Source organism: Crocodylus porosus, unplaced genomic scaffold, assembly GCF_001723895.1.
Source record: "Crocodylus porosus isolate Cpor-Errol unplaced genomic scaffold, CroPor_comp1, whole genome shotgun sequence".
Lineage (NCBI taxonomy): Eukaryota > Metazoa > Chordata > Crocodylia > Crocodylidae > Crocodylus > Crocodylus porosus.
Genome location: NW_017728886.1, coordinates 217,536,265 through 217,549,763, shown reverse-complemented (window position 1 = coordinate 217,549,763; position 13,499 = coordinate 217,536,265). Strand labels below are relative to the sequence as shown.

Sequence of the window (13,499 nt, the reverse complement as noted above, 5' to 3'; positions counted from 1 at the left end):
GGGACTGCATTTTACCAGAAGCAGCAGCACATTACTTTGACTCAGCTCCTGTGCTTCAGTGCAGCTATTAGACAAAAGCACCAAAAAAACCCACTACAGCGCCCAGATGTTGGAAAAGCTGGGTGCAACTAATGCATTGCCTCTTCTTGGCATGTGCTGGGGTCAGTGCATGAGTACACCAAGTTTAAATAAGAGCCATTTTTTCCCACCCACATCTGCAAGTGACCCATAAATCCAGTTAGCATTGCACTTAAAAACAAAAAAACAAACAACAAAAAAGGGATTATACTTTCAAGTAGCATAGAGTCAAAACTATATTTTAGAAACATGTTTTCCAAGCATGATGCATCAGGAAATACTGAACTTTAAAACAAATCAATTTAAAAATATTTTTCAGAAGTTAATAATGTCCTTGTTATGTTAAAAATCCAAACACAACATTGTTGGGTGTAAAAATCAGAAAGTGAAATTGATCATCAGCTAAATGAACCTGATTGGGCTAGTTTTAGAGTGCAAAATTCCACAGAGGAAAGCACAAAGGAAAGGAAGCATAAATTCAGTATTTATTAATACAGTTTCTCAAAATCAATGTCTGAGTATGGGTCTACTGCTATTGGCATTGTCCCTTTAAGCAAACAAGTAATATGTAATGGCCTGGGCTTTTGGAAACAGGAGCACTAATCCTGAAAACACTTATACACAGGAATGACTATTTTAATATAAGTTGTCTTATTAAATCATGAAGATTATTTCTACCTATGTATTTGCAGGTTTGGGGCCAGGAAAAGGAAACAACACACAATCAGGAAATAATATTTGAAATTCAGAAGGAAATACACAATGCTTGAGGCATAGGTGCCTCCCTTTGGAGCAGACTCCAGGCATTTAGTAATGCAAAAATGGTATCCTGCTAGGCTGAGAATCTAGAGAAATGCTTAGAAGATCACAGCCAGTGAAGAGCCTGAGCAGGCATTATACCTCCAAAAAGGGCATCTACACATGCACTTTAATGTGCAGTAGCCTATTTTACTGCACATTAAAGCATCATATGAAAAACTGGGCAATTATGCTAATGTGCAGTAATATAGGCTACTGAACATTAAGCATCGCTTAAAAACCATGCACATTCATTACTGTGCATTAAGGCTCCCTAATACACATCTGTTTAGTACCTCAGGGCACCTATACATGAGCACTGAAACTGCTCTGATTAATCGAGTCTGCTGGAGCATGGCAATTACCATGATCCAGCAACCTCCTGCATCTCATGTATCAGTAGCCGCACACTTAAAAATGGCGGCATGGCACTTGAACTAAAGCTCGTCAAACAAGCCTTAGTTCAAGCATCTCTGCTCCCCTTTTAAAGCCTGAGGACACTGATACATGAGATGCACTACTTTAAGTAATAAGTCATGTCTCAAATCTTCTCTTTTGCTTTTTTTCTTTCTTCCTAGTGAAGTACAGTATAGAACGGCTCTTGGAGTGGCTCTAATTAAAGTGCCACCCCCTCACCCTGCTCTCCAAAGCATGTATAAAAATGCTGCAACATTGGAGGTACTAAATTTAAGTCACATTAGCAAAAGCACCTTAATGTATGTGTAGACATGCCCAGGGTGGAGGAAATATTAGATGTGGGTTAATTAAGTGGGGCGAGTATTTGTTTTGAATACATATATTAACGAACTTTTAAGGCTAACAATATTTTTCAGTAATGAAAAATGAAAATAACCTATTTTTCTTTCACTTCAGCAACTCCATTATGTGCCACAGGCAATGAAGTTTTATATATACACAGGTATTTATTGGGCGACAAAGAAAGGGTGCATGGCCTATTAGGATATGGTAGAAGAAAAAATAAATGACAAAAACTCTACTGTCCAGTTTACGCAGCAGGTTTTGCTCACAATGGACAAAGCTGTGAGATGAAAGAGGCTGAGAACTAATCCTAATTGCTGCTTCACTGAATATGCTACTATATTAATGATTTATATGCATCTCAAATAGAAGAGCTATTTGGTGGAAACTAGACCATCTGAAAATACACTGATCGTGTATCAAGTGGTCTGTCTTACCCATCAGCCTGAGTTCTTTAAGGTATCTAAATGGCACTTAGATGGATTTTAGGCATCTACCCCTTTCAGTGTGAGAGACCCTGAATTAATAGAAAACCATTAATATGTGTCCTTTTGTAATGCATCTTTATCTTAGCCTGAGAACCAAAGAAAAGGAGGGACCAGCCATCCTCCTTCTGCCCTGTTATATTAGTGTTTCGGGCACTTCCCCAAGTAGTCAGAAATCTGGATTTTAAGCCTTACTCACCCTGTGTATGTTTAAACCCATATTTCCCATTTCCTAGGGGAATACGCTTACCTCCTGGTTATATCATCCGAAGAGCTAAGGGCATCCTCCATCCTGTTCAAGCTGACACCTTGGATGGAAGAGGATTCATGGGGCCAGAAAGAGAGCAACCAAGAGGGAACCAGACATTGTAAACTCAGTTAAAATGTTATTTTTCAGAGAAGGAACGAGCCATGCATTCTGCTTCTACTCTAAATGCTGTTTCTGCATTTATCCACTGCTTAGTTAATAAAAGTGTATAAATAGCATTGGAGGCAGGAACAGGTGCAGAAGCTGGGGCTTTCTCTCTTCCAGGGGAGTTCCTGCCTCACTGGTCTACAGAATCATTTTTCTTTTTGTTTGTCCACCTTCTGGCCCTTGAGTGTTATATTCCTTTCCATGCAGTGGACAAGCTTCAACAGGAGAGACAGAGAATGTCATCAGCACTGCATAGTCTTGTGGTTATGGCACTGTCCTGGAAAGTGTAAGATGTGGCTTCAAACCTCTTCAGAATTGGGAGTGCCTAGAACCCTGGGTTTCTATTTCTTAGCCAAATGCCCTAACATGTACACTATTGGACATAAGGTAGGGGTGGAGAATCCCCTGTTCTTCCTCTGTCCAAGTGGTCTCCTCACAGCAGAATAGAATCCAGAAATGATGGAGTCATAAACTATGTGGCTCTGAATCACACCCTTCCATTCCTATTTCCTATTAGCTACCGGTAAGCCACTCCCTGGATATGCATATGGCTTCTCATTGTCAGAATGTGATAGCTCTGGGGCTCTCTGGGGCTGCATCTACACATGCGGCAGACTGCACAGTTGTTACTGAGGAGTCATTTAATCCTTTCATAAATGACCACACAGTAACTGGCATTACTGCACAGTACTGTCGCTGGACATTTTTTCCTCCAACACTACTGAGCAGAAGCAACGAGCTACTGAGCAGTAGCATCACCACACAGTTAGCACCCAACAATGCTACTGCACAGTACCAATGAGCTATGGCACAGTAGCTTGTTGCTACTGCACCATAGCGTCTTGTGTAGATGCTCCAAGGGTGGAGTATATCCCTCTTGAGGTGAGATATAGTTTTTGCAAAGCATCTAAGTAGGCATAAAGGGCAATACATTTCTTGGTAAATTATTAAGGGGAGAATCTACAGGCTGAATATTCTGAGGCTTGCTGAACTTGAATATTAGTTCATCTGTGGCCATTTACTGAAAGTAATCATACCTATAATCTGTAATACACAAAAAAATAGCCACATACACATCATATGGTATTAAGAAAAAAATAGGTGAATATATTGTAGATTTCACAACAACATAATGCATCTTTTAGATGTGCTTAATGTTCCAATGGACGAGCTTCATATTTGAGAAAAACAGAAGGGCATTTGGCCAGAGAATTCATTGGGGAAGGAAAGCCCTTCTGACCCAATGAATAGAGAAAAAAAGATGCTTTGACCACAACTTGGGAAAACAATGATGTAGTCATTGTCAATCAAAATGGAACTGTGTAGACAAAAACAAATTGCTACTATTTTAGTTTGACTGACCACACTACTGATAGAATCAGTAGCCTTCTTGCCAAAATCAGTTATTTAAATAAATCAAAATTTACTAATCTATGACAACAGAAATGAAATCACTGGACCATACTGGTAAAGAGGCTTTAACCTACACACTGATTTTCATTTCTAATTACTTGTTTTGTGGAGCAGCCAGGAAGTGGAAACCATTTAAAAATAAATAAATAAAAGACCTGTTCTGTCAGGACTAATCAAATGGCTCTTCAGAAAGCCTGATCCTGAGCAACTCAGCAAAACTGAATGAATGGCCAAGTCCTCGTATGCAAGCACATGCAGTTTGTTGTGCCACAAACCTCTTTGTGGCACAACTGCAGGCAGGGAATGTTTAAATATGCCCCACGCTGCAAATTTGCAGTGCAGGGGAAAAAAAATCACTACTGGGATTTCCCAGTAGCAAGCTCCCCCTTCCCCTCCCCCAGGAAAAAAAGCAGTACAGAGCACACAAAAATAGCACATGCCAGAATACATGGAGGCTTGGCTCTCCAGTGAGATGCTCTGGCTGCTGGCCAGAATGTTTCTACTGCTCCCTTTGTGCCCCGGCTGTTCCAGCATGCTGGTAGCCAGGAGAAGCTGGACAAGGGTAGTTTGCCCAACATGGGACGATGTGCCCTGCAACAAAGCACAAGTGAAGGGGCATGTGCTGAGGCACAAAGCAGTAGCACAAATTTGTGCTGCTATTTGTGCCACTGCAAGTGCATGCCCCTGTTTGTCTGGACATGGCCTATGAGTCCTTCTTAATGTAAATGAGGGAAGCAAAATGCTGTCCAGAGTCAATCACAGCCTGTATCTAAGTCTTGTATTCAGATAAATCCAAAAGACCAAATGAAATGATGAGTGTTTGCAGCACCCATAGAAATCAAGGTGAGCTTCAGGTGTTCAACAACCCTTGGGATTTGTACTACAATGAAACAGTCGTTAAGAATGACCTGAAAAGAAAACTCCTCCTGGTACTCAGACACTTACTTAAAATATCCCAAAGGTTTCCAGCTAATATTTGATAACTAATTAAGTACCTTCTGAATGAGGCAACGAATTGTGATTAGCCCACTGAAGGGATTAATAAGGCAGGTTACCTGACAAAGACTAGTCATCTGGATTGTATCAGATGATAATTTAATTTTTTTAAATAGTTAAATGCAATATTTTAATGTACTCATTGCAAAAAAGGAATAAAACTCAAAACCACAAAGGGAAAAACAATATTACGTAAAATGTTATTGCAGTCAAGAACACATAGATATCCACTCAATTACAATTATTTCTGGAAGTTGGCTTCCAATTCAATCCTTCAGTTAAATTGTATTTTATTTGGGGGGAAGGGGAAATCAGTGATATTACCAAGTTATTGATGAAACAATCCAATATTACACTGAGTATAGATTGTATTTTTGACAGGTTCACAGAAAGAATACGAATATGATATGAATGCACGACATGTTATTCTTATCAACCAGTGGCTGATAATTACACAGTATCATTACATTCATAGATTTTAAAAATCACCTCCTAATTGACTTACTGTTTGAACTTTGTGGAAATCCAGGCAAGGAGGATGGACCGTTCATTCCAGGCAGAAGAACAGGAGGAAGGCCAGGGAGTCCTGGGTAAGCTGCTGGCAAACTGATACCATGAAGTGAACTGCTGTCCATCATTCCTGGTTGCTGTACTGTTAGGCCTAGCACATCTGTAGCCTTCTTTATGCGATCCAATTCTTGTTGTGCCATCAGCTGTCTAACAGTTGTAGGAGCTAAATAATCTTTTTCTCGATCTAACTGACTTCCCACAGTTTCTCTTACTTTTGTAATATGTTGTTTGGAAAATATATGATCTCTTATGGACAAACGTGCAGAATACTTCACCCCACATAGAGAACATTCTGGTTTTGAGCCTTCAGTTCCAGTCTGATTTATCATGAATGGCTTCCCTATATTAATTTTGAACTTCTTTTCTTTTGCCCGGGCATTTTGGAACCAAACCTGGACCACTCGTTTGGGCAGACCAATCTCATTCCCTAGCATTTCGCATTCTTGCATGGTTGGAGTTCGATAATCACTGAAGCAAGCCTTGAGGACTTTAAGCTGGAGGTTGCTCATTTGTGTTCGGAAACGTTTGTGACCTGGTCGATCACTGTTTTTAGATTTAAAGGGATTATTGGCTCCAAATGGGTTAGGTGAACTTGGATCAGCTATGCTTGATGTTTCACTGCGATCGGCATTATCATCAGGATCATCAGTAACATAAAAACTTTGGTCATGATCACCATCTTTGTCAGTAAAATGTATTGACGGGCTAGTTAGGGAGTAGAGAAACTTTTCATCAGAATTATCATTTGTAGGTGTGGATGCTGCTTTTGGCAAAGTATCATTCATAAGTTGTTTTGGGTCTTTGGGAGATGATGCAGGTTTCACATCCCCTGAACTACCAGTCGTGCTTTCCATTTCATTGTTTCCCTCATCTCCTGTTGTGGCATCGCTAATTGCTGTATTAATTGATGAAGTCTCATCAAAGTCAGTCTTATTTTGTTCATATCCAGAGTCAGCAGGAGGGGCATTCAGATTTTCTATATCCTCACTAGATTCTACTTTGATTGAAGAAGGGCTTAAAAGATTCTTCGGTGACATCTCTGTAGTTTTATTAACAAGGGTTGATACTGTAGAGGATAATTCATTTTCACTTGATAATTCAGTCTTTATTAGTGATAGTGATGGATAATCAAAAAACATGTATTTTTGTGGACTTTCTCCTCCGTCTTCTGTTGGCACTAAAGGACTTGGAGGTAAACTATAACCTGCCTGTTTTCCTTCGTTCCAGTGCCGAGAGCGAATGTGACTTTCTAAAGCTGATTTTGCTTTGAACAGTGCTCGACAGAAAGGACACCTTTTGTGGGACTGGGCTGGACCTACTGCACGGAACTGACCTTTTCTTTCTCGGGCTCGTGTGTTCTGAAACCAGACTTGTACCACTCTCTTTTTAAGTCCCACTTCACGTGCAATATGATCTAGCATTTTCCTAGTGGGATTAGAATCTAACAGGTATTTTTCATAGAGTATTTCTAGCTGCTCCGGAGTAATTGTAGTTCTTAAACGCTTATCACGATGTTGGTCTTCACCACTGTTTCCTCCCTCTTTTTCACTACAATTATTATCTTCTTTATCATCCAGTTTTCGTTTAAGTGACCCAGAAACTGTAGCAGAATGAGCCGTATGTGATGAACCTGTCTGTGGGGGCATCTGAGCAAGAGAACTGTTAAGCAACTGTCCAGTCATCAGAGGACTATTAGGGTCAAATATCATGTATGGCATATCCATAGGTCTTTCTAGAAATTGAGAGTGAAGAAATTGGTTTTGGGCTGCTAGGAAATGCATGTGCTGGTGTTCTTGCCAAAGTTCTAGAGTTGGAAAGGCAACCGTACACTGGTCACATTGGTACTGTAATAACTGAGGAGGTAGACTGTTCTGTAGAGGTGCGATTGAAATTGGTAAAGGACTGGAAGGAACAGGTGTTTGTGATGCAGATGGAGGTCTTCCAACCATCTGTGGCTGTTTTTGTTGTTGTGACTGAGAAGCTGAGGGTGGATCAGAGGAAGTTATTGGGGCAGACTGTACTGGCTTGGTGCCTTGGGAGGTTGTATCAATTTGTTTAGGTGTGGCATCACTTTGCTTTGGCTTTTCTGTTGTCTCGGGTTTGGGAGAAGTCTTCTCAGGTTCTGGTCTGGGAGAGGGCATTAAAGGAGTACTAGAACCAGAGCCAGAGCTCGCTGCTGTCACAGCTGCACTTTTTGATGAGTCAGTTTGGCCAGAAACTGTGCAATTTTTATATACCATTTGATCTGAGGCATCCATCGAATCTTCTGTTTGGCTTTCATCTTGCGCGTCATCATCTTCATCTTTATAACACTGTTTTTTCTGATGTGTAATCAAATCAAAAATTCTGGGAAAGACTACACTGCACTTTTTACATTGATATTGCATATTGCTAGTTCGAATGTAGCGCTCATTGGTGAGTTCCCTTTTTTCGTTATCCTTAGTTTCTGCTTGATTTTCATAACTTTTGCGTGCTTTCTGTCGTGCATTTTGGAACCATACAACAATAACTCGAGTAGGCAGGTTAAGTACAGTTGAAAGTTGTTCAATTTCATCATCCTTTGGATAAGCATTTGTGTCAAAAAAATCTTGCAGGACCCTAAGCTGGTAGTCAGTAAACCTTGTTCTAGATGATCTCTTACTGAAAGATGCATCAGACTTGTAAGGTTCTACAGTGGTGGGCTGAGGATCAATTCTTATGTCTTCCAAGACAGTTATGGGAGGATTGCTAAAATTGTATGGGGAATCTTTATTTCTTTGCCGCTCCTTAAAAAGTGTATTACGAAACCAGTGTTTGATAACCTTCTGAGAGAGGCCAGATTTCTCAGCCATTTCTTGAATCTGCTCTTCACTTGGAGAATTGTTAATATCAAAATAAGCCCGCAAGATTTTTAACTGATCATCCGTGATTCTCGTACGTGGACGCTTGAACTGAGAATGCCGTAGGAAATTGGGATCTAACCCTAGCTGCTGCTGACAAAGCTGGGTAAGATCTGCAGACAAAGTATCCATTGGTGGCAACTGGAGAGCAAGCTGAGGAGGCAGTGCAGGATGCTGCACTGGCTGCATCATAATTGGAGGGAACAGTGGAAGATCAAGCGACACAGGCAGCTGGACTTGAGGTGGAGCTGAAGGTGGTGGTGGAGGTGGAGGAGGCGGTGGTGGAGGTGGAGGAGGCGGTGGTGGTGTGGGTGGCGGAGCCTGCAAGGGAGTTGAAGTTGTGTTTTGAATTTTTCCAGAGCTGGCTGAAGAAGGCTGCGAGGGTGTGGGAGGTGGGGGAGGTGGAGGAGGCGGGGGAGGTGGTGGCGGCGGAGGTGGTGGTGTTTCTGGAGAAGATGGGGAAATTGGGTAAAGCTTGTCATAAGCCTCCCTATATTGGCGTGCAAACTTTTCTAATGTTCCATATGGAAAAAAATGCCCATGCACATGCTCTTGATGACTCTTTAGAATAAGAATGTTAGAGAACATTTTACTGCATGTTCCACATTCCAATTTGTCAGTGTTTTCACCCTCCCCGCTCTTGCTTTTTTTCTGTACTTTTTGTCTGTTTTCATTGTACTGGATAACTAGCTCAAAGCCAAAATTCTCCAACAAAGCCTTGGCTGCATTTCCTCTAGCCCCAGAAGCTATTCTGGGTGGTGGGATGGTTGGTTCTGAGGATTTTGGCTTCTTCATATCTTTGCTTTCCTTCAGTCCTTCACTTTCATTTATAAATTCCTGCTTTGGCTTTTCTTGTTTCTCAGAAATATCTTCTGCTTCTTTATATGATGGCATATCCTTTATCAACTGGCAGTCTGCACTGACCATGCTATTTTGCTCTGGCTTCATTAGCTTGCTACTTTGTTGTTGTTGTTGCTGCTGCTGCTGCTGTTGTTTCTGAGACTGAATTTGTGGTTGTGTCGATTGATACTGTTGTGCTTGTTGCTGTAGTATCTGCAGCTGAGTCTGGCCAACGTGGTGTTGAGTTTGTATCTGCTGTTTTAAATCCTCTAGTAGCGATCCTGTCATACCTGCCATTCCAGGCATACCAAATGTGGCCGAGCCAGGCAAACCCAGATCTGGACTCAAACTAAATTCTGTCCCAGGAATATAGAATGGAAAAAGGAACTGAGGCTGTTGAAACTGCAGCAATGCTTCTGGTGTCATAGGAAAATGAGGCAAAAATGCTGGATTCAGAAACTGGGGCTGAAAGAATGCAGCTTGCTGTTGCAGTTCATGCTGGATTTGCATTTGAAGTTGTGCTGGTGACTGGGGTGGGTGATGTGAAGGCTGAGAAGCAATTAATTCAGAAGCTTGCTTTTTATTTAATTCTTTGGCATCTAAAGGTGTATCTTTGCTGTTAACTGCTGGTAAGCTGATAGAATCTAACATCCCTTGGCTGGGGCTGTTAACATTCCCTGCTACACTAGTTCCACTACTTATATTACCACTTGGTTCTAATTTTGCAGCCCTTGCCTTAGTCTGATGAAGCACAGATCTCATATGGATTTCCAATGTCGAACTTTGGCTATATGCAACATTACAAATGCTGCACTTGTAGGGTTTGTTATCAGTGCTGCTGTTGGTTTCTTGAGGGACAGGACTTGATGCCTCCTGCAAAACCTTTTTGAGTTTATGTAAATGAGACACTGAATTATAATGGACCAAGAGAATGTTCTTTTGAGTGAAAGACTCTTTACACACTGTACACTTATATGGGCGAGATGGATCTAGAAATTTTTCCATAGTAAAATTTGGCCCTTTTCTAAAAGGTAAGGTCCGCTTTGGTTCTGAGCCCATATCATCTGGAATAGAGCTACTATCACTTCCTACAGGACTTGCTTTACCTTCCTGGTCCATCTCATAATCTCTTTCTATTTCCTGTTCTAGTGCATGTTCATCTTGTGCCATACTTTCACTGTCTGCCCAGAGTTCACCATTTACAGGTAAAGATGCACACAGCTGCTGAAGTTCAACTTCATTGAGTTCAGGGTGTCCTGCTTCCAAATGTTTTTTTAAAGCCTGGAATGTACGGAAGCTACGCTGGCAAAGACTACACATGGTAGCAGCCCGAATAGCATGATACTGGGAATGTATCTGAAGCTTCTGCATAGTCTTAAAGGCCAAGCTACAATGGTTACAACGATATTTATAGACATGGCGATCAGAAACAGAGAGCTGCTGCTTCTTCTGCTGCTCATTTAGCTGATCCGGCAGTGTTTCAGCAGGCTTTGTGTCCTTACTGCTATTCTTATTCCATTCCGGTGTTTCTGTAGATTCCTTAGGTGGTTTCTGTTCCTCGGTCTTAATTTCCATTCCAGTTTTTGAGTCCTCCAGCCCAGAAGTATTTTTCTCATCCATTGGACTTTCACCTAGTTAAAGCAAGCAAAGAAATGCCTTTAAAAAAATGTAACATTTAAACATAGTGAAGGTTATTATGTTTTATTACAATCAACCAAGATGGTACCCATTATGCAACATACAAACACAGGGTTGTAGGGAAGCCTTGAAGAGCATATAAGTTAAACAGACAATATGGGCAATAAATACAGGAAAGGGAAAAATATACAAAAAGACTGGATAACGTGCCAGTGACAAACAATGTGTTGATGCTGCTGTTTATTTAGGTTAATATTTAGGGTAGGAATTAGCTAAATGGCAAGACAAAGAGGGGGGAGGAAGGAACAGAGATGAAAGAAAAAGGGTGAGGGGATAGAGCAGAGGACAAGAGAGTAGAGGAAGGTATAGAGGGCAAGTGGAGAGAGGCAGAGTTGGAGCAGACAGTCAATCAGTACAGTGGCCATGTACAGCTGCACATGTAAGTTCTCCATCCAAAGAACCCAGAACTGTATGCTCATGTATTTGAGAAATTACATGGACAATGTGTAGCCAAGTAGGCATATATGTGTGCAAAATTAATTGTTCTGTTCTGGTGTTTACATCAGGACATCTTTGAAAATTCAGGCCTTACATAGCATCTTCCTACTTTTCTTCCATCAGGTTTTGTTAGTGTACATAATAAGGAAGGAAGGAAGGAGACAAGAAGTTTTCTAAAAATCACTTGTATTTAGATTCTGCACATCTGGGCCTCTCTTGCATACCTGAATACTTCCCAGATCCCTCAGCTGTGATGGTTGCAGGTGTGTCACGCTCAGATTTCTCTGAAGCAGCTGCTGGCAATAGCATATTATTGGGCATCATAACATCTGGTACAGTAACCTTTAAAGTTAAGAAAATAATATTATATTCATAGAAGAAATCACACTGCTTTTCAGCACTGCACACATAGATCAAAGCTTATCACATTGCAAAGCCAAGATCTTGATTCAGTCCTGGATAACACTGGTTTCTCTCAGCATAATTCAGGATCTTAGGGCTCCACAGTTGGAGTCTGCTCGAGGGACGCGGGAGGGGAAAATAATGGTGAAATGTGGCACACATTAGCTATTTACAGGCATTCAGTGCCACTCAGAATAGGCATTGATGCCTATGAAAAGGTAAGTGGTTGGGGTGGATTTTACATGAGCACATTTTACACTCAAAATAAATGGCCAGGATGGTCTAGGAGTTAGGATGCTACCTTAGTGCTCAGGATACCTGGGCTCAATTTCTTGTTCTGCCAAACACTCCCTGTAGGAGCTCAGCCAAGTTAGTCAATGCCTCATCTGTAACATTGGATGATAGTTTCTACCTCAAAGGCATGTTGGAAGAATGACTACAATGAAGATTTTGAGGCACTTAGATACTGTGGTAACAGGAGCTATAAAAGTGCCTAACATAAGGGCTGAATTTTTTTATGTTTGGTGTCTGCCAGAGCATGAAATTTTTAAAACCTTTGAACAAAATCCATTGAGCCATTACTGTGAGAGATGAGAGTGGAAAAAAAATATTCACTTTTTTCCACTGAGAAAAAACAATTCTAATCAGATAAAAAAGAATCATAAAACTAAAATACGATTCACATATGGATGCACAGACAGAATCCTCTGAGGACTAGTGACTTTGGTGCTATACTGAGTGGAAAAGTGGGGAAAAAACAAGCAAAAACCCACCCAAAGATGTAGATGTACCTGAGATAAAATTTGCTGAAAAATCTTTTTTTTTTTGTTTCCTTTGTGATCAGGAAATCAGCTATAGACAGCACATGTTGTTCTTAGTAAACATGACAATTTAGATGAGGAACATTAAGGTGCTCTCCTTTCTCTCTTTGTCACTCACCAAAATTCTACTACTCAAAAAACAAAAAAGAAATGAAAACCCCCCACTTTCCTCTATTTCCCCTCAAAATAAAAAAAAAAATAAAGAAAAAATGCCCTGAGAGATTACAGTTTTAAGGGGAAAAATAAAACAGTGCAAGGAGAATACTGTATCAAACTGTTGCCAGCTTCTTATGATAGATGGAAAATAATAAACTTCTATTTAAAAACAAAGGCTTTAATCCTTTTTCCCCCCTTTGGAAGATGCCATAAAGAAACCAGATGTTTTGCTGATGTCTTAACCCATTTTGTATAAAACCATGGTCCAGTCAAACAATGGGAGGAGGAAAGGTGGCCATTCTCTCCATCAACCTAGTCACATTGCCAAACAACAGGTCCCAAAACACTTCAGGATGTCAGTGTGTGTAAAAAAAAATTGTCCCTAGCTTTATTATCTTTGCCTGAAATCTCCATGGAGTCAGACAGGTGATGATATGCATCCCTTATCATAATCATCCTGTTTCTTTACTGACTTTTCCTTTTGTAGTCTTTGTCCTCTCCTCTTTGAGGACCTTGTACTGACTAACTGGGGAAGAGAACAGCGCAGTGTTAACAGATGCCTCTAACCACTGAGCTACGTATTTAGAAAAAAAGAGATATCTACTTTAGGTAGTGATCCTTTTCACACCTAGACCCTGAGATAGAAGGGTAAAACAAGATGACACAAATCATGAAAGCTAAATGGTGAAAGAAAAACACCAATGTAGTGTGCACAGTGAAAACAATAGAAAATAAAATTAGAAAATGAAAA

General features: G+C 40.6%; 1 protein-coding gene across 3 annotated transcripts in view; it reads right to left on the bottom strand.

The window, feature by feature from the left end:
• Positions 1-13,499, bottom strand: part of ZFHX4 (zinc finger homeobox 4) — a 177,816-nt gene that overhangs the window by 7,537 nt on the left and 156,780 nt on the right. For all 3 annotated transcript variants that reach the window (XM_019549458.1, XM_019549475.1, XM_019549467.1), the window contains 2 exons: positions 11,594-11,711; positions 5,450-10,864 (listed from right to left, as the gene is read on the bottom strand). In XM_019549458.1, coding sequence (XP_019405003.1) covers positions 5,450-10,864; positions 11,594-11,711 — 5,533 coding nt within the window. The remainder of the gene's footprint in view (positions 1-5,449; positions 10,865-11,593; positions 11,712-13,499) is intronic.